General features: G+C 39.0%; 1 protein-coding gene across 3 annotated transcripts in view; it reads left to right on the top strand.

Annotated features, from left to right (window-relative positions):
* NLGN4X (neuroligin 4 X-linked) overlaps positions 1-21,034 on the top strand; it is a 204,168-nt gene that overhangs the window by 98,825 nt on the left and 84,309 nt on the right. For 2 of the 3 annotated variants that reach the window (XM_081946792.1, XM_081946793.1), the window contains exons 3-4: positions 7,282-7,341; positions 10,265-10,417. In XM_081946792.1, the coding sequence (XP_081802918.1) occupies positions 7,282-7,341; positions 10,265-10,417 (213 nt within the window). The remainder of the gene's footprint in view (positions 1-7,281; positions 7,342-10,264; positions 10,418-21,034) is intronic. The other variant, XM_081946794.1, reaches the window with a different exon arrangement.

Below are 21,034 nucleotides of genomic sequence, written 5' to 3'. Positions count from 1 at the left end.
TTTAGATCACAATTCTTCCATGAAGACCACTTCTGGCCACAATTCTCCAGACAATAGATGGGTGTACCTGGCTCCCTCTGGTTTCTGCCAATTCTCTACTGATGGCACTGATGGACATATTCCAATGTCAAAGGGAAGTAAGCATGATGTGTCTTGAAAGCTTGAAATGCCAATCTGCTTTGAAATCTTTGCCTGAGAGAAAATTTGCTAATGCAGTATAGCCACTTTTTGTCTTTTCCTGTGCTCAGTTTTGCCATGGTGTATAACTTGTGGCATGAAACTGTCTTTCATAATCTTACCTTAGTAGCAGAGTTTGGTTGTTCCTCATCCAGTTTTAAGCCTCCTGCACAATTGTTTCAGTTAATGACTGTGTTCAGCCTACATATGAAATTGATGTCCATTAGCACATTCTTGGTATAATTGTTTAATCATACACCTGACTCTAATCCTACAAAATCCCTGACTTTGTGCAAGTGTGCAAGTGTAAAAATTGATGCTGTTTTGAAGGCAAAGGGTAATACAATACAATAGCAGAGTTGGAAGGGACCCTGGAGGTCTTCTAGTCTAACCCCCGGCCTAGGCAGGAAACTCTATACTGTTTCAGACAAATGGCTATCCAACATCTTCTTAAAGACTTCCAGTGTTGGGGCATTCACAACTTCTGGAGGCAAGCTTTTCCACTGATTAATTGCTCTAACTGTCAGAAAATTTCTCCTCAGTTCTAAGTTGCTTCTCTCCTTAATTAGTTTCCACCCATTGCTTCTTGTTCTACCGTCAGGTGCCCTGGAGAATAGTTTGACTCCCTTTTCTTTGTGGCAACCCCTGAGATATTGGAACACTTCTATCATGTCTCCCTGGTCCTTCTTTTCATTAAACTAGACATACCCAGTTCCTGCAACCGTTCTTTGTTTGTTTTAGTCTCCAGTCCCCTAATCATCTTTGTTGCTCTTCTCTGCACCCTTTCTAGAGTCTCCACATCTATTCTACATTGTGGCGACCAAAACCGAATGCAGTATTTCAAGTGTGGCCTTACCAAGGCATTATAAAGTCGTATTAACACTTCATGTGATCTTGATTCAATCCCATAGTCACATCAAATATTTATTTGATTAAAATTTCTCTTATGTTCATTTACTTAATAAACTATTAACTATTAATTCAATTTCTGAAAACATTCTTAATTTACAGTATTTTTGCACATCCGCCTAACACTTTTGCACAGTACTCTATGTATGTTACACACAGAGAGACAGAGTGGTACCTCCATACTCAAATGCTTCAAAACTCATCAAATTTGGTACTCGATGTATTTTGATGTGAAAATGTCCTGGAACTTGTCATTTCTTGGTACTCAACACACTGCGATAGGAAGAGAGGGATGGGCATTGAGAATGGACAGGAAATTGACCAAGCCAGGAAGATCCCTATAAAAAGAAGTGCAGAATGGCTGAAGAGGGTGGCCAGGAATTTGGCCAGCCTGGGAAGATTGCTGGCATAGAGAAGAGACAGATAGGAAGTCCTTCCTGGTCAACCCCCCCACCAAAAAAAAGAATCACATGTTATCTCACATGGTTTCTTTGATACTTATCTTTTTTGGTACTCATCATGCTTCCTGGAACCAATTAATGTTGAATACCAAGATACTATTGTGAATACATACACACACACACACACACACACACACACACACACACTTATAATAACAGAATCCTACTTAACAATGAATTTCATGTGCTTATTTCTATTAACTAAGAATAGGATTTCAAAATAATTATATTAATATTATATGAAATTTATCATGTATTCTGAACAATAAGCAGTATAGAAATATATGCAATCGCTCAAATCCAGAAGGATTGGGTCCCTGTCAGTGGTCCAATGGAGACGTCCGTGGCGAGTCTTGAGAAACCGATCTGGGAGGAGTTTGACTTGGTTGCCATCGAGGATTTGGACAGAATGTGTGGACGACTGCGACCCACCACATGTTTACTGGACCCGTGCCCCTCCTGGCTTGTACTGGCATCCTGGGAGGTTACACGTGACTGGCTCCTAGGCCTAGTGAACGCTTCGTTGAGTGAGGGGTCTCTTCCGGCCACCTTGAAAGAGGCGGTGGTGAGACCCTTGCTCAAGAAGCCTTCCCTGGACCCTATGGAGCTGGCCAATTATCGTCCTGTCTCCAACCTTCCCTTCTTGGCGAAGGTTGTAGAGAGTGTGGTGGCTTATCAGTTTCCACGACATCTGGAGGAAAATGATTATCTAGATCCGCGCCAGTCCGGCTTCCGCTCCGGGCACAGCACAGAGACGGCCTTGGTCGCGTTGGTAGATGATCTCTGGAGGGCCAGAGATAGGGGTTGTTCCTCTATCCTGGTCCTATTAGACCTCTCGGCGGCTTTTGATACCATCAACCATGGTATCCTGTTGCGCTGACTGGAGGGGTTGGGGGTCCGGGGCACCGTTTTTCGGTGGTTCGGCTCCTACCTTTCCGGCCGGACGCAACGTGTGTTGGCAGGGGAGCAGAGGTCGACCCTAAGCCCCCTTACTTGTGGGGTGCCACAGGGGGCGGTCCTCTCGCCACTCCTGTTCAACACATATATGAAGCCGTTGGGTGAGATCATCCGTGGTTTCGGGGTGGGATATCATCTGTACGCTGATGATACTCAGCTGTACATTTCCACCCCAAACCACCCCAACGAGGCCGTCGAAGTGATGTCCCGGTGTGTGGAAGCCGTACGGGTCTGGATGGATGACAACCGACTCAAGCTCAACCCCTCCAAGACGGAGTGGCTATGGGTACCGGCTCCCCCGTTCAGCCAATTAATTCCATCTCTGGCCATTGGGGGCATACAACTTGCCCCCGTGGAGCGGGCGCACAATTTGGGCGTCCTCCTGGATGCCCGGCTGTCCATGGATGAACATGTGACAGCCGTGGCAAGGGGGGCGTTCCACCAGGTTCGCCTGGTGCGCCAATTGCGCCCCCTACTGGACCGGGACGCCTTACGCACAGTCACTCATGTGCTGGTGACGTCTCGCCTGGACTACTGTAACGCTCTCTACATGGGGCTTCCCTTGAAATGCACTCGGAGGCTACAGTTGGTCCAGAATGCAGCCACGCGGGTAATTATGGGGAGTACTAGGTACTCCCATGTGACACCTTTCCCGTGCGAGCTGCACTGGCTTCCTGTGGTCTATCGGGTGCGTTTCAAGGTTTTGATAACGATCTTTAAAGCACTCCATGGCTCAGGACCTAGTTACTTGTGGGATCGTATCCTGCCCCATATATCCCTGCGACCAATTCGCTCGCACAGAGAGGGACTCCTCCAGGTGCCGTCCACCAGACAGTGCCGAGGGGCGGCGCCTAGGAGCAGAGCCTTCTCTGTGGCAGGCCCAGCCCTGTGGAATGACCTCCCTCCGGATATTAGGACTACCTCTGACCTCCGCTCCTTCCGTGTAAAGCTCAAGACCCACCTATTCCAAGTAGCTGGCCTGGCTCAACCATAGTCTGATCATATCGCTCCTGACGGGTTTTTTATTTTGGTAATTTATTTAGGGGATTTTTAATATTGTGATTTTAATTGTTTTTATCCATCTGCCCACCTCCTCCTTGTATACGTCTATATTATATGTATGTTTTGTCCATATTTGTATTTTTATGTGTTTTATTGTACGCCGCCCTGAGTCCTTCGGGAGAGGGTGCGGCTAAGAAATAAATATTATTATTATTATTATTATTATTATTATTATTATTATTATTATTATTATTATTATTATTATTATTATTATTATTATTTCGTAAGGGTGTATTTTTAAAATACAGATGTATGGGATATGGGATAACAAAGACATGTGATAAACAAATAATAAAGAAATCATATTGTATTTTATTTTTGTAAAATGATAGGGTTCTTATAATTTGAAAACAAATTAGAAATGTAATTAAATATGTGAACAGTGAGGCCTAACCAAGCAATTACAATATAACTGCATTAAGAATAATTATTAGATCCACAAAAATAGAATGCAGATAAATTAACAGTAATGAGAAAATGAGAAAATGATCTCACTATCAAAGGTTACTTTGGGAATAAAAATGAAATGAGAGACATAGTAAAAATTAAAAATTCAATATTAGTTATACTAATGCACAATACATTGATTACTAAACAGTACTAATAAAAGGCTATGCAATCTCTGATTTTTGAGCAATAAATAGTATATAACAAAAGATAAACATTATCAGGCTATTAAAGCACAATTAAAAATGCTGTAAAAGCATGTTTGGCCCACATATTAATAGAAACTGCTTAAGAAGCCCATTGTGGTTTGTTTGTTTGTTTGTTTGTTTATTTATTTATTTATTTATTTATTTATTTATTTATTTATTTATTTATTTGAGTATTATTGTATTTTCTACGGAAATCACAGTATAATTTTATCTACAACAGGGTAATTCAAAATGTATCTCATTTTATAACAGATTTATATAGACAGAAAGAGACAGACGGACCAACCAACAAAGAGACACAGAGTCATTTTTCATTTCCCTAAATGAATTTCCACATGACTAAGCGAAGAAAAGTAGCAAAGAAATGATAAATTAATGTACAAATTGTAAAAAAGAATTGATCCTCTAATGTTAAATTTTGAAGTGTTGGCTCCCAATGCAACAATGTGTATATACTACACAAAAATAGTAGCTCTACATCACACTAAGATGGTTGATTAGAAAACATGTCTTTAGTTCGGGGCATACTGGTTACCTGGACTAAGCTTTCTGGATATCGGATGCAATTACTTCTCAACTTTAGCTTTGATCCTGATATCCCATATCCTTCTATTTATAAAAAGCAACTGGGATCTTTAGAACAAAGGAGTCAGTTGACTTTTTCCCTGCAGTTTCTGGTTTGTCTCTCTCCTGTCACTTTATAGGCTTTTTCAACCCCAGTTCTAAGCTGCTTATTTAGCTTTGTCAGATTCACTCTATGATAAAAGCATACACACAAAACAGCATTGAAACTGGAGTACCTTATCTCACTCAATAAAAGAAGGATAATCCATCATAGACAATCTTCACTTTGAAAAAAGCACAATAGCTGTAGTCTCCTAGTAGTCCCCAAATTTCCTGAAGGTCATTTTAATAGCTTGCTTGCTTATTGATTTGTTTGCTTGTTTGACTAATATTAGCTGTCCATCTTATGCACCATACCCACGGGTGGCTTTCAAACAATAATTAAAACAAAAGAAAAAGTAAAATCAGGAGTATCCAATGACATACATACCAAATAACACTGGTGTCTGTATATCCACTCTATTCCAGCCATGTTAATGAAGGGAAAGTTCTTTATAAGCAAGTTTTTCTCACTGAGTGTATGTTTTCATAGCTGCTATTTATTGAGGAAATGTTTCTCAGTAATGGTACACAAGATAATGAATAATATGGTGCCATGTCACTATTCCCACTGCCAGATTCCTCTGAGCATATCTGAAAGCGCTCTCTGTAATTGCTGGTAATCAGGGCTGAGCTGGATTGTACCTAAAAATCCTGAAACTGAAATTGCAATCCCCATGCTTTAAAAAAAATGTTTCAGTCCCATATTGCATTATCCTTTTATTTGGATTTGTTTTAAAAATGAATGTTTTTACTTCCCTTTTATTATGCACATATGTATTTTCATAGTGATCCAAAGACTTAAATAGTCTCAGCAAGATTTTTTTTTTCTGATCAGAGTTAAAGTCAAAATACTTTAATGAATGGCAAAAATAAAATTATGATTGAACATAGTTCTATGTCTGAACAAATTGATTTTATTTTGATTTATTGGATTTTATTTTTATTTCGGTATAAAATATTTGGAAAGTCTTCAGGTGTTGAATACTGTTGTCAACTTATACAACAAAAATATTATACAATGCCTATCTTCTACATAAGATTAAAGCATTTTATATTATTAAAAATAATAGCAATGGCACTTGGACTTATATACCACCCCATGGTGCTTTACAACGCTCTCTGGATGATCTACAAAGTCACCATGTTGCCCCAATATGGGTCTTCATTTTACCAACCTCGGAAGGATGGAAGGCTGAGTCAACTTTGAACTCCATCAGGATTGAACTCCAGGATGTGGGCAGAGTTTGCCTGCAATTCTGCATTCTAAGCATTGCACCGCCAGTAAATCATTTACCTGTTTGTATATTCCACATTCATTTTCCTTTTCAGGTTTTTAATGTTGGCATTGTTGTATGTTGATGTGTGGCACTAAAGCAGTCCATTCATGTAATCTCTTTGATAATATAGAAATGAAATTCTATGAAAAGGCTATATGAGGCAGATAGGATTCAGGTTTTTTGCTACATGAAAGTCTCTTTGGTTCAAGATTAAAGTTTAAAATGTACACACAGATATAAATCCACCTATAAGAAGACAGAATAAGGATGGGTGTTTTGACTGAAACCTTTAACAAATATATAAAGCATAAGATTGGAAGAAATTGTCATAATTGCCTATCAAAGGCTATAGTTTAGTTTTGAAATGTTTCAATACAATAGAATTATACAATATTCTCCACCTTATATAAGGTGCTGTTTTTAGGAGATTGGGTGCATGTGATTGTGTTTTGGTTATCATGGTTAAGTCACATCTTTTCAAAACAGAGTGCATTAAACATGTGAATTCTATTCAGTCATATTCAGATGTGTTTCTATCTAAAATCAGCTTTGTAAAATAGATTTTGACCTACAAGTTGTCGATACAATAGCTAATAAACTGTCTATGATTTTTTTATTATTTTCAAATACTGTAGGTTTGCCATGAAATATTGATGGCAACTTCTTGTAGTTCTTGGGATCCAAGTTCGGTGTGGTTAGGGTTAAAACATATATTGAATAACTGGTATTGAATTTCATAGGTGTTTTCATCATGTCTCCATATCTTAAATAGCTTTCATAAAAGTCCATTTGATCTATCACATACTGAAAATTGAACTCTCAGTGTAAAAAAGAAATATATACATATCTTTTACCAATCAAATTTAGTCAAACTAATGGCATTAACACAAGATGAACAGTTTTTCCCCACATTTTTTAAAAATTGTTGGGATATTTTTAGATCTATGTTTCTATGGAACTTGCAACCTTTATTTTTCCAGTACAAATGTTGACTTTTTTTGTGTGTATTACATTTTTTTCTTTTGCAATTTCCGGATCGTTTCTTTAAATTTTGGGGAATTTGCCATTTTCAAATTATCTTTTTTCCCTTTATTCTCCTGCTCCCTCTGAACCTAGGAGCCAACACAAAGAAAAGCGCAGATGATATAACCAGTACTGATCGTGGGGAAGATGAAGGTATTTTTGTTGTTGTTTTTTCTCCCCCAAAAATGCAGTCCTGATATGCATGAACATAAAAAATTTTCCCTCCTTTATTTAATCACACACATTTTGGTGTGGTGTTTTATTTTTGTCTTATCTAAAATCCACCTTCCTTTTTTTCTAAAACACAAATTAGCATTTAGATTACTGCAATTCCTATTTGAGATAAGAGTTCAAATTATCTATAATATCTGTGAAGTGAGTAGCATAAATGTTATTTACAATCAAATGCTTATTCCAATTCCCAACTTTTAAGTGGGGAGAAAAGAAATGGAACTGAAACCTTGCATGTTCTGTATATTTTCTTTTCTCTTTTAGTAGCTTCTAAATTCACCTTCACATTATTTTTCTTCTCTTTCCTTTATATTGGATGCAATTCCACTTTCCTTGGGTTTTTTTCTTTTCTTTTTCTTATCTTCAATATGCAACAAGTCAAGGAAATTCAGGGATGCTTTCTAACTTGCTTTGTTTTATTTTTTTAAAGTTTCCTTCTTTTGCATGTAATTGGGGCAAAATTGCCTCCACCATTTATTCCCGCATTTCTCTTGAAAAACTATTTTGTGAGTTTATACAATAGTCAACAAATGATACCTGTCCTATTTGGGATTCTATCACTTGCATGTTATTGTAAAATTGCAAGGAAACCTATTTCCGTAAATATTTTAATAGAATCTTTGGGATGTTATGAGTACAGCTGCTCAGGCGGTATCAGCACTGAGAAACTGGTAGGTATATATATATTTATTTTTAGGGATATTCTTTGAATTACTTGATAATAATCAACTGCAAAGGGTTTGGAATTTTCCTAAGGATTTGGTTAATTCTTGCAGACCACTATATTGTACTATGCAAAAATGCCTTTCTCTAAGTAAAATAAGTTAGAAAGTAAAATAAGTTAGAAAGCTAGTCTTATTTTTTTACCTGCATACTTTTTCAAATTTCTGTAAAAAAAAAAGTAATCCAGCAAAACCTTTTTAAAATATATGTCTTTGATATATTGTGATGGTTTTACAGACTTAAAATAAACATGGCCAATATTACATTTCATGATAGAAATTTGCACTGAGTGGCATTGTAAAAGTACCATGGTACCAGTATTTTCTATCTACGGTTATCTTTCCATGGAATGATTAGTTGAGATATGAAGCGTGCAGAGGATCTATGGGGAATTAGGATTGAAACTTGTACCATAAATGCAAAATTAAGGGAAATACCCATTTGTTTAGGAATGTGTACTTTTGACATCTTCTCTTGGCATGGTCTTGTTTTAGGACTGTCACCTGATTTTTCCTCAATTTTCATATCTGATACATTCTACACCTATTTACCAATTTGTCTTTCTATTCAATTTCATTCAGAAATGTGTATAGTATGGTGGGATCACCTTTTAATATCCTGTTTCTCATGATACAAAATGATTCCTATTTTTTAGAAATGTTGCTGCTAAAATATCTGTTTTTTGGGTAATGCAACAGTTATCTTATTTTTCCTTGCAGTCTTCAACTATTTTCAAATAATGAAACTAGGTGTTTATTCCATATTGAAATATAGGCTTGTGGGATCCCAGGAACAACTTAATTCTAGTTATAAGACTACTTCACCTCCCTTTGAAAATTCTTACATGAATATAATAACAGTATATTACAATAGGTGATACTCCTGAAAAAAAACATGCTTTTTATTTCAGTCTATAGCTAAGTAAACATATCAGAACTGAACTATTAACTGGTAATATATTGTCCAGACAAATACATCTTTGTTCCTTTTGATTGTGATCCAAAGTTACTTCTACTTAATAAATTCATTGATTGCAAAAGCAAATAAATCTTCAACGAAAGATGTTCATCAAATCCTCAAAGCCAATTCTTTGCAATGCTTAGCTATTAGAATGGCTATTTGGAATAGATTGTGTAATGTGTCTTGATCTTGATTTATTATGCTGCTCTATGTAGTATAATGTAGTCATTCAAACCAATGCCAGTACCTTTTGAACGATACCAGGGCTTGCTTGAACTATCACGTGTGTGTCTGATACATTAGGAGAAATTAATGGTCAAGAATATGTAAGAGAAATTGTTCTGGAAAGGCAACTCGGGGAATAAGTGCTGTTTAAATTGGCTTTTGTTAATTACACAAAGCATTTTGCCGACTACGTGAAATTATCCATTATATTAATTGCCAATGGTAGTAGAGGTGGAAAACCTAAACAGGGTTGGATATGGTTAGTTGTTGGATGGAGGACTACTAGTAAAGTAGAGTTAGAAGTTGAAAAGAAGATTCTAAAAGAAGGCAATGGCAAAACGTATTTATTACACAATGTACTGTTAAACTCTTTGGTGTCTCTAAGTAGCTTATGTTACATGGAAATATAGTGTGATTTGAATGAAAGAATAATGTATCTGTCAAAAAAATATTCTGCCCAGATTTTTTTGTACTTTGAATGTTAGTTGATGGGGAGAGGGTTTGTACGAATGTCAGCTTGTTGTGTTCAAACTACACACATTCTTTATTTCATAAATTGCAGAAAACATGTTTAATAAGCCAAATGAATATTGGAAATGAATATTGCCATTTCGATTATCTAACAGCAGTTGTTAATCTATTTTTATTTGGTTGGATATTTGAGTATTGGGAATATTCTGTTACCTTTTCAGTCCTAAAATCAACTGTATTCTGTATAAGTGATACTTAGGTATTTTTTTTTCTAAAGTTCTTCCAGAAATCGTATTTGCTTTTTGTTATTGGTTATAACTGTGCTCATATAAGAAATACATTTGAAATGAAAAAATATGCAAAACAACTTATTAGTTCTTTGGAAGTAAAAAAAAAAAGACTATGATTTTTAAAATTTAATACTTGTATTACTTTCTTGTGTTTTCCTTACTTATATTCTTTTCAGATATACATGATCAGAACAGCAAGAAACCAGTGATGGTCTATATTCATGGTGGATCATATATGGAAGGTACAGGGAATATAGTTGATGGCAGCATACTGGCAAGCTACGGAAATGTCATTGTTGTAACCATCAACTACAGACTAGGGATCCTAGGTAAGTGATTGTTTTCCCCTCTTATTCCTCTTTCCCCAGCAACTTCTCTCCCTATCTCTCTTTAAAAATCATTTGTTCCTGATTTATTTTATACTTAGCATCACTGGAGTTTTTTGCCTGATACAAAAATAAATGTGTTTGGCTATTCATTCAGCAATGAGCCTCATTGGATTCAATGAGACTTATTTTCAAGTATCTGCCTATAGAATCTTAAATGATTGAACCTATATGATGATTTTAACTTTTATTTGTTTGCACTGATTTAAGTGTAGGGACCCTTTTTTATGACAGTTGATGTGGTAATGGTGAAGATTATGCTTTGTCATGTTGAAATGTTTGGAGTCTAAGATTTAAAATTATGACTCTATCTTTTTATGACTGCCCCACATTGTTGTTCTTGTGTTTTAAGGAATAAAGACTTGGCCCCTGTTTTGTAAAGTCAACTAAATAATCTTGTTGTTGGAACCCAGTTTTGCTCAACGTCTTTCCTTGTAATTTTCCTCTTTATTTCCATAATTCCAAGCTACAGTGGCTCAGGAAGTTGACAGCAAAACATTTCAAGGAATCGTGGAAGGATAATATAGCTTCTTTATGACTTCTTTTGTTTTTCTAAAGTGCAGAAAATTGATTAATGAAACAATTCCTATTGTTGAGAATAGTCTCTCTCTGTGGATGTTTTGGTGCAGAACTCACAGGCTATGTGGTGTAATGAAGGTTATCTTGACTTAGGACCATTAATTTAGCAAACATTTGAAGTTCCAATCACACTAAAAAAGGTAACTTACAACCAGTCCTCACATTTATGACAATCAAAGTCTCCCTGCAGTAATGTGATTGCAATTCTGAGACTTTGCAATCAGCATGTATTTATGATGGTTGTAGTGTCCCAGGGTCAAATTATTGCTTTTTGAGACCTTCCCAGCCAACCTCTATCAATATATATGAAGAAACCAACACGAAAGTTTAAAATGGCAATAATGTGATGTATCACTTAATGACCATGATGACTTACTTAACTGCCACAACAGAAAAAGGTGTAAAATCAGGTAGCTTCACTTAATAATCCCACCATTTAACAACAAATGTTATGTTTCCAATTGTGGTTAAAAGTAAAACACAATTTGTAATATCAATTCAAGATGGCTGTATTAAGTTTTATTGTAGCTCAGTGACTTCTATATTTCCCCCTAGTAGAAAACTTCCTTATAATCATTCTTTACAATTAATTCATCCCAATGACTTGCACTAAATAAAACTTTACTAGAATATTTCTTCTTATATTTGTAAACGTGTTAACGGATACAGTTGTATTTGTATTTTGAACAAAGGGAAGGAAGATAAAATGTAAGATGTACTACTACTTAGAAAAATGCACCTCCTGTTACAATTGAATTATATTTACATATTTTAAACACTTATGAACAAGTTATTTGCTAGTCTCTGAAGGTCAGCATGATTTTCTCACTGGCATTTATGTCTGCTTTTAAGCTTTTCATAAATGTTAAACAGCCCTGTTAAAACTTGCAAAACATTAGAACACTAACTAGTTGCTTCTTGCTGATATACTGATCAATTTGTAAGATAAATATTTACATGCATAAATTCATATACATATATGTTGTATCTATGTCTCTTTATTTTTTTCCTGATTAAAAAAAAATCACAGAGTGATCTGTATCCTTCAGTTAGTTGAAACACATTTTCTACTAGCATTTGATGAAGGTCATATATACATATATAAATATATTCTAGCTTCTGTTAAGAGTTTTTTGTCTGTGTGAGGTACCAGTTACGATTTTATTTTTAATGAAATTTCACCCAAAATAAATATATTTAGTATATTGCAAATGCACTTGTTTTCAAGACTTTACTTAGAACAGATAGTTGGCCTGTTGTATTGTTTCATATTTTCTGTATGTGCGTCATTGTGAAATATTTTCCAAATTTTATATACATAACAATGCACATAATGTCACATATTATTTGATAGATATGATAAAATTTGGATTTAATTCATGTTTGCTACAAGTATAATTGTCTGATGTGAGAAAATAATATCACGATGGCTTTATCTTTACTGTTAAGAATCTTGCAATATTCTAATGCAAGGAACACCTCTACATAAACAATTGTTATTTTGGTTTCATCTTCTGAATTTTAATGCTAACGACTGAGGCAATTCTCAGAATTGGAATACTAGGAAAATATTTGCTAATAAATACAATCTGATACTGAAATTTAAAGATTTAACATTATAGTAGTGTTCATATTTTGTTACTAAAATGGGCAGTGTTGTTGTATTAGTAAAGACCCTCATTTTCAACCCATCCTATTCTAACCAGGTTATTCTTTATCAGAAGACAAATTCAAAGAGAGCAGTGGGTAGCAGTGGATTCTGTGAACAAATAGTATAGTCATTAAGTATTATATTTGAGCTTATAACATCTAGATCTAAATCCCCACATCATGACAAAACTTATTGTGTTATTTTTTTCATCTCTGTTGTACCTAAAATTCCGTTTCAAAGATTAAGTTACGCAGTAATTCATTTCTCACCCTCACATCCTAGAGAAAAAATGTGATGTAAATTAGTGGTGGGTTTCAATTTTTTGGGGAACCTCTTCTGTAGGTGTGGTCTTCTTTGTGGAAGTGGCTTGCCGGCCATGTGACTGGGTGGGAGTGCTTGCCAGCCATGTGACCAGGTGGGAGTGGTTTGGTAGTCGTGACCGGATGGGAGTGGCTTGGCAGTCATGTGACCGGGCAGGAGTGGCCAAGACGATGTCACTGAAGTCTTTGCCCCAATGGATGCTCTACAAAAAGATATAAAAAAAGGAAATTTATTATTTTATGTACTTACTACTTAAATAAGATTAAAATAAGTACACAAAATAATAAAAGAGCTACTTACAGAAGGAAGATGACTGTCCTCGTCAGTCTTCAATATCACTGACTCCAATGAATGGCCTGCACAAAGAAGAGACACAGAAATGAACTCTTCCATTGCATGCACTGCATTAGGGTGAAACCAGCACACAAAACAATGAAGACAGCCACTTACAGAAGAAGGATGACTGTCCTAGCGGTCATACTCTATTGCCTCTTCATCCTGTTAAATAATACTAACTGCAGAAGAAATAAAACAATATTGAACTTGATTGTGGTTGTAAGCTGAGGACTACACTACAGGTAACAGAAGGGACCTCTGTTTTTACCAAACAATGTACAGTCTTTTCAGGAAGGATGTCCCCCAACAAACAGGAAAGATATAGTTTTTCATCTAAGAAGTTAGATCAAGAATGAATGTCATAGGTAGATTCACAGAGCAATACAGATTTCTTTTTCTGAAATTTATTCCTCAGTTCAAAAAACAGGAATATATGAATTAGGTTAAGTACTTAGGACAGACCAAGTAGCTATTCAAGAGTCAGTGGTGTCATGGTTAGAAGCAATGGTAAAGCAAGATATGGATTTAAAACCAGTAATATTTTGTTGTGTATTTCAAAGGGAATACAATACATATTTAATTTTACACATGTTAACAGCTGCTGGAATTGTGTTTGCACAACAGTGGAAAAACAAAGATATGAAAATGAATAAATATTAGAATGTGCAGGAATGAATAAATTGACAATTAAAATCAAGAAGGCTTCGAATACTTTTTCACGTGGGATTTGTTTTATCAATTGCTAACTAACAGAAACAGAAATTAGAAATCTAAAAGTATGAAAGAAAACACCAATTATGTAAAGAAAGGTCACTAAAATGTATAAGGAAAGATTATTAGTACTTGATCATTAATAATGTGTAGATAACTGCACACATGTGTAGATTACACCCACACACACACAAACTATGACAGTGCCAGGAAAACACCAAAAAACAACAATTTCCCCCCAAAAGACTGGAGATGAAACCATTTTTTCCCCACTATATTGGCAATAATTATAATATTTTGTGTGCTTTTTTTCTTTCACACAATTTTATTTTAAATAGAGAGTAGGACTGTCTTTAGTGCTGAAACATAAATGTTTTAATAATTTAACGTAACAAAAACCCAGTTGCTTCAATTCCTGATATTATGAAAGTATTAAACATTGATATATGCTTGCCATTAAAAACCCAGTTGCTTCAATTCCTGATATTATGAAAGTATTAAACATTGATATATGCTTGCCATTGCTTCTATATTTTGTTGTGTCAAAACATACATGGAATATATTAAATTGTTATCACTTACTTGATATTAGATGTGTGCTTAGGTAGCATAAAGCTTGATTAAACACATATGTAAATACTGGACAGAATGCCCTTTATTCCATACAATTATAAAACTGTCTATAGTCAATTTATGCAATATAATATGAATTATGTTAGATTGGGTAATGGATAGGCACACACAGGCTCAACGGTAACAACAGCTCTTTATTATGTACAGCAAGTGAGAACAATCCACTTGAAGGTGAGTCTGACAGCAGCCCTTTTATAGGGAGCTGTCAGACCCTTCAACCAATAGGATTAAACCCTCTGGAACAGAGGACCTTGGTGGAAACCACTGTAGCTCGAACAAGTATCGAATACCCCTCCCCTCTTGGATGGAACAATCCTACTTGTTACGTAGTCATGCAGGCGGGCTTTTGGGTAGCTCTGCCTGACCTGCGCAGTTCAGTAGGAGGGGCTTCCTTGGACAGGTCGGTCGGACCTGTTTGCTCCGCAGCTCCGCTTGGTGGAAGCTCCTGGAACCTTTCACAGGCAGCAGCTGGAGCTTCTAGAGCTGGTTCGTTCAGAGCTCGCTGTGGGCCTGCAACATAACCAGATAAGTTTCCCAGTACCCTCGGGCTTGAGCTGGCCGTGGAAGGAGTGAGTGTTTGCTCCGTTTGGGTAGGGCTTTGGCTAACTTGTGCAGGAATTACCTCTGGTTGTCTAAGAGTGGAGTTGGAGAGGTGGCCACGGAGTTGGTCAATATGCCTTCTCCAATTCCTACCGTCCTCGAGCTCTAGGAGGTTGGTGATGCCTATCACTGTAGCAGGAATCCACAGAGTTCCCCTGGCATAGTTGTGGGAGTACACCAAATCCCCTATACTAAATGTCCGAATCTTGCTTGTGGAGTCTGGGGGCGATGAGGCAGAATAATTGGGGTGTAGCTGGTCTAAGTGGGAACTTAGCCGGCGACCCATGAGAAGCTTGGAGGGGCTTCTCCATGTAGTGGCACTAGGTGTGATGTGCTGAATTAGCAAATAGTGGTCAACCCGTGTTTTCCAATCTCCCGGGCCCATCCTAGAGAGGGCCTCTTTTGCAGATCTCACCATTCTCTCCGCCTGACCATTGAAGGCCGGATGGAATGGCGTGACCAGGGCATGCCTGATTCCCTGAGCTGCTAGCAAGGCCTCAAATTGCATGGCTGTAAATTGGGTCCTGTTGTCAGAGACCAAGACGTCAGGCAGGTTGTGCATGGAGAAAATTCTCCATAGCACCTTGATGACCGCTTCTGCCATCGTGGAGGTCATCAGGACTACCTCTAACCATTTCGAGTAGGCATCCACAACTATGAGAAATGTCTGTCCATGAACTGGGCCAGCAAAGTCAATGTGCACCCTATACCATGGTGCTTGAGGTTGCTCCCACTCCTTAGCGGGCGCCTCTAGGGGAGCTGGTCTGGAGTCCTGGCATGGTGTTCAGATAGCCACCCATTCTTCAATCTCCCTGTCCATGTTAGGCCACCACATGTAACTCCTAGCCAAAGATTTCATCCTGACAATTCCAGGATGCCCTACATGTAAAGCCTCTAATACTGCAATGCACAGTTTGGGTGGAACAACGACCCGATCACCCACAGTAAACAGCCATTTACAACCGATAACTCATTGCGTTTGGCAAAATACATTTTGAAATCAGCCCCAACAGGCCCCTTGGGCCACCCGCTCCACACCCCTTCAAAATTTGTTTGATGGTGGAGTCCTTTGCAGAGTGATGGGCAACATCATTGGACGAGACAGGCCCAGTCTCAAGGCAGTTAATGAGGAGGACTGGTGTCTTGGGGGTAGGGTCAGCGAGATGTTCAGGCAGCGGGCAGCGGCTTAGAGAGTCAGCGTGCCCCAAAGTGGAGCCTGGTCTGTGGATGAGACGGTAGGAGTAGGCAGCTAGGAAGATGGTCCATCTGGGCATGCTAGGTGATAATGACATGGGGTAGATTGGTCCCCAGCCAGTAAGCCCAACAACGGCTTGTCGTCCATAACTAGTTCGAAGTCACAACCATATAGATAGTCATGGAACCTCTTTACTCCAGCCACTGCAACCAAAGCCTCACGGTCCAGCTGGCTGTAGTTCCGTTCTGCTGCAGACAAGGTTCTGGAGTAAAATGCAATAGGGGCTTTGGTTCCATTGGGCATGTGGTAGCTGAGGACAGCGCCAATGCCGAACGGGGAAGCGTTGCAGGTCAGCACCACCAGCAGGGTTTGGCTGTATTATACCAGAATGGTGTCCACTGACAGGAGTCGTTTCACCGCAGCAAATGCGGCAGCCTCGGCTCTGCCTCAGGACCACTTCGTGTTCTTAGCCAGGAGACTGTGTAAGAGCTCAGCAATAGTGGCTTTCTGTTAAAGAAAGACGCTGTAGAAATTTAGGAGCCTAAGGAACGCCTGCAGCTTGGTTTGATGGTGAGGTATGGGGGTATCCTGAATTGCTTTAATTTTTTGTGTGGTCGGGTTTATCCCAAAGCCATCGATTTGGTACCCTAAGAATTCAAGCCTTGGCACGTTAATTTGGCATTTCTATTTTTTTGAGACAGAGGCCTTTGTCTCTAATTCAAGCCAAAACTGTTCATACATGTTTGAAAAGTTGCGCCTCATTTGCAGCCAATACCAAGATGTCGTCGAAATAGGGGACAACTCTTGGAATCCCTTGCAAAAGCCATTCCATGATGCTTTGGAACAGTCCAGGGGCGATACTAACGCCGAATTGCAAGCAGTGACATTTGAATGCACCCCTGTGCGTCACAATGGTTTGGGCCTCCACCGTAGCACCACCTACAAACAATTGTTGGTATGCCTGTGCCATGTCCAATTTTGCGAAAAATTTTCCTGGGCCTAATGAATGAAGGAGGTGCTCTGCAATGGGTACAGGGTAGGCAATTTGTTGTAGCGCTTTATTTATTGTGCACTTGTAGTCCCCGCAGATGCGAACAGATCCATCAGATTTGACAGGTGTCACTATATGTGTCTCCCAGCATGCGTGATCGACCGGCTCTAGGATTCCCTGGCCTACGAGCTTGTCACTTTCCCTGTCAATTTTGAAAGTTACTCTCCTGGGTTTTAGCCTTATTGGGGCTATGTCGGGGTCCAAACTAAAGGAAATTGGAGTCCCCACATACTTACCCAGACCGGTGCCAAAGATGTCCTCGAACTCCTTAAAGATGGCTTAAGCGCCGTCGACTTTCAAGGTGTAGATACCGGTCACTTCTAGGCCAGAGCTTGGAACCAATCTAACCCTAGGAGGCTCTGCAGGTTTCTGCTGACCACTGTCACTGGGAGTTTCCCGCTGAACTGCTTGAACCTCTCCTGGAAGGTGCCTTGGCCCACGAAGGGGACCCGGTTTCCCTGGTAATCTCGTAGGCGGATGTCAGGGTTGCAAAGATGCTGCTTCTTTAGGCTAGGCATAACCTGCTTTAGGGTAGACCTCAGCATGATGGTCAGTGATGACCCAGGTCGATCTCCATCTCACATGGAGAGTCCTTGATGAGGACTGTGACCTTCAGCTTCTTTGGCCACCTGGTGCGGACTTGGCCATTTGAAGTTTGGTAGGTGACTCTATCGTTGCCTTCTGAGTGCCGTGGTGGCTTCAGCTGGGCCCCTTGCTTTGGCCTGTGTTAGCGGTTTGGTGCTTTTCTAGGCTGCCAGGTGGTGGCAGGGAATTCGCTCTGGCACACCTTGGCAATGTGCCCCTTTTGCTCGCAGCGCTGGCAAGTTGCGTCACAGAAACAGCAAGCCGATCTGGCATGGTCTCCGCAGCTAGTGCAAGGGGGGGGACACAATTTGAATGTGCGTGCCAGCTGGGCATGACTACTGCCCATGCGACAGCTGTCATCTTCCTCGCCCTCTGAGCTCTCGGGTCCTGCAGCTTCATGATGTACGCATGTACTATTTTGCGCGTCTTGTGGCGCGTTTTGGCGCTGCGGAGTCTCAGTAGATTTGACGGCTGATTCGGACGCCCTGGCTTCGTCCAAGGCGATCTGCAGAGTGAGGTTAGATTTAGCGAGTAACCTCCTCTGTAGGTTAATGTCCCGCACGCCACAAATTATGCGGTCCAGAATCAGCTCATCCAGGTCTCGGAATTCGCAGTACGCTATGGCCTTGCAAAGCGCCAAAACATACTCATTAATCGACTTGCCCTCTTTCTGGTTCCTGATGTTAAATTCATGCTGGCGATGTGCTTGGACGGCTTGGGGGCATAGTGGGTCCTTAGCATCTGCTGAAGCACAGACCAGGAGACTGACTGCAGCGGTGTCGGCTCAGAGCGGTCTTTCGCCATCTCGAACACTTCCCAGCCATACTATCCGAGGAACATGTTCTTCTCGCTGCCTTCAGAAAGACCCAAGAGGTTGTTTGCCTCAAGGAAGCAGTCAAATCATAGCATGTACGAGTCCCAGTGCTCAGTGACTGGGTCATACAGAGTCGGTGGGGCGTGCATGACTATTTTGTTTTCAGAGGGCGTTTTGAGTTTGCCGCTCAAAAATGGCTGCTTGAAGCCTCACTGAGCTCTGAGCTGGATGTACTTGCTGGATTGCTTCGCTCTTTTTGGTTCACCTAGTTGCCTTCCAATCCCACCTTCGTCAACAGTGTTAGATTGGGTAATGGATAGGCACACACAGGCTCAACGGTAACAATAGCTCTGTACAACAAGTGAGAACAATCCAGCGAAGGTTGAGTCTGACAGCAGTCCTTTTATAGGGAGCTGTCAGATCCTTCAACCAATAGGATTAAACCTCTGTTCCCGCTGGAACAGAGGATCTTGGTGGAAACCATTGTAGTTAGAACAAGTATCTAACAAATTATCTCTAGTAAAAGTTGCAATTCATTGTAGTGGCCAAGATATAATCTTCTTTGACAAATGAAATTTCTCATATACTCTTTAAATATATGAATTTATATTCAAGGTAATTTGAATCACCCATTTACCTATAGAAATCAATGTATCCATTAACGAATTTAATTCATCTACCAAAGACAACATTAATGTCATCATACTAAAAATTACATTGAGGAGTCATTTTAATCCATTTTGATTTCAACTTCATAAACATTAATCTCCCCTACCTACTTACTGAGTGGAAGTTGATTTTTTGAATCAAATTATTAGGATTACATTGTAACTGTAAAATGTAACCATATTTTATCATTTCCATAAAATTGTTCACTAAACCTATATTTAAGCATGGAATTTTATTTTAAAAATTGCAAATGTTTAAGCTGCTCAGTGCTAATGAAAGATATAGTGCATTCAGAAAGTATTCAGACCTTCTTCATTTTTGTCAATTTTGTTATGCTGCAGCCTGATTTTACAGTTGCTGAAATTCATTTTTTCTCATAATGACAAAGTGAAAAGAGAATTTTAGAAATTTCTGCAAATTTATTAAAAAGAAAAAAAAACCTGAAATATCACATAGGCATATGTATTCAGACCCTTCACTCAATACTTTGTTGAAGCATCTTTGGCAGCAATTACCGCCTCAAGTCATTTGGGGTACAATGCGACAAACTTTGCATACCTGGATTGGAGAATTTTCTGTCATTCTTCTTTGTAAATCCTCTCAAGTTCAGTCAGGTTGGATAGTGACCATTGATGGACATCCATTTTCAGGTCCCTCCAGAGCTGTTCAATAGGGGTCAAGTCAGGGCTCTGGCTGGGCCACACTAGGACATTCACAGAGTTGTCCCTAAGCCACTCCTATATTCTCTTGGCTTGTACCTAGGATTGTTATTATGTTGGAAAGTGAACCCAGTCTGAGATCCTGAGCACTATGGAACAGGTTTTCATTGAGCACATCCGCGTACTTTGCTCCATTCAGCTTTCAATCAACCCTAACCAGTCTCCCAGTCACTGCGGCTGAAAAACACTCCCACAGCATGATGCTGCCACCACCATGCTTTACTTTGGGGATAATATTGGGCTGGTGATAAGCAGTGCCCGATTTCCTCCAGATATAATATTTAGAATTGAGGCCAATTGGTTTCACCCGACCAAAGAATCTTGTTCATCACAATCTAAGAGTCCTTCAGGCGCTTTTTTGCAAATTCCAAGCAGGCTTTCGTGTGTTTGGCACTGAGGAGAGGTTTCTGTCTAGCCACTCTGCCACAAAGCCCAGATTGGTGGAGGGTTACAGTGATGGTTGTCCTTCTGAAATTCTGTTCTGTCTCCACACAGAATATCTGGAATATCTGAATACATTATTCCTGCAAATCCAATCATAACATCTAAGCTGTCTTTAATGTATGCATCCATGTATTTTACAAAAATGCACCCATGTTTAATAGATGCTGAAAACTGCCAAATTTCTAAACAAAAAACAAGCTGCTGGAAGAAAATAATGCAGTTGAAAACACATTAGCCTGTAATCTTCATTCC

Source organism: Natrix helvetica (assembly GCF_964273705.1).
Source record: "Natrix helvetica genome assembly, chromosome: 3".
In the NCBI taxonomy this organism is placed as follows: domain Eukaryota; kingdom Metazoa; phylum Chordata; class Lepidosauria; order Squamata; family Natricidae; genus Natrix; species Natrix helvetica.
The sequence above is the reverse complement of the archived record's forward strand: the minus strand, read 5'-3'. Positions and strand labels throughout refer to the sequence as shown.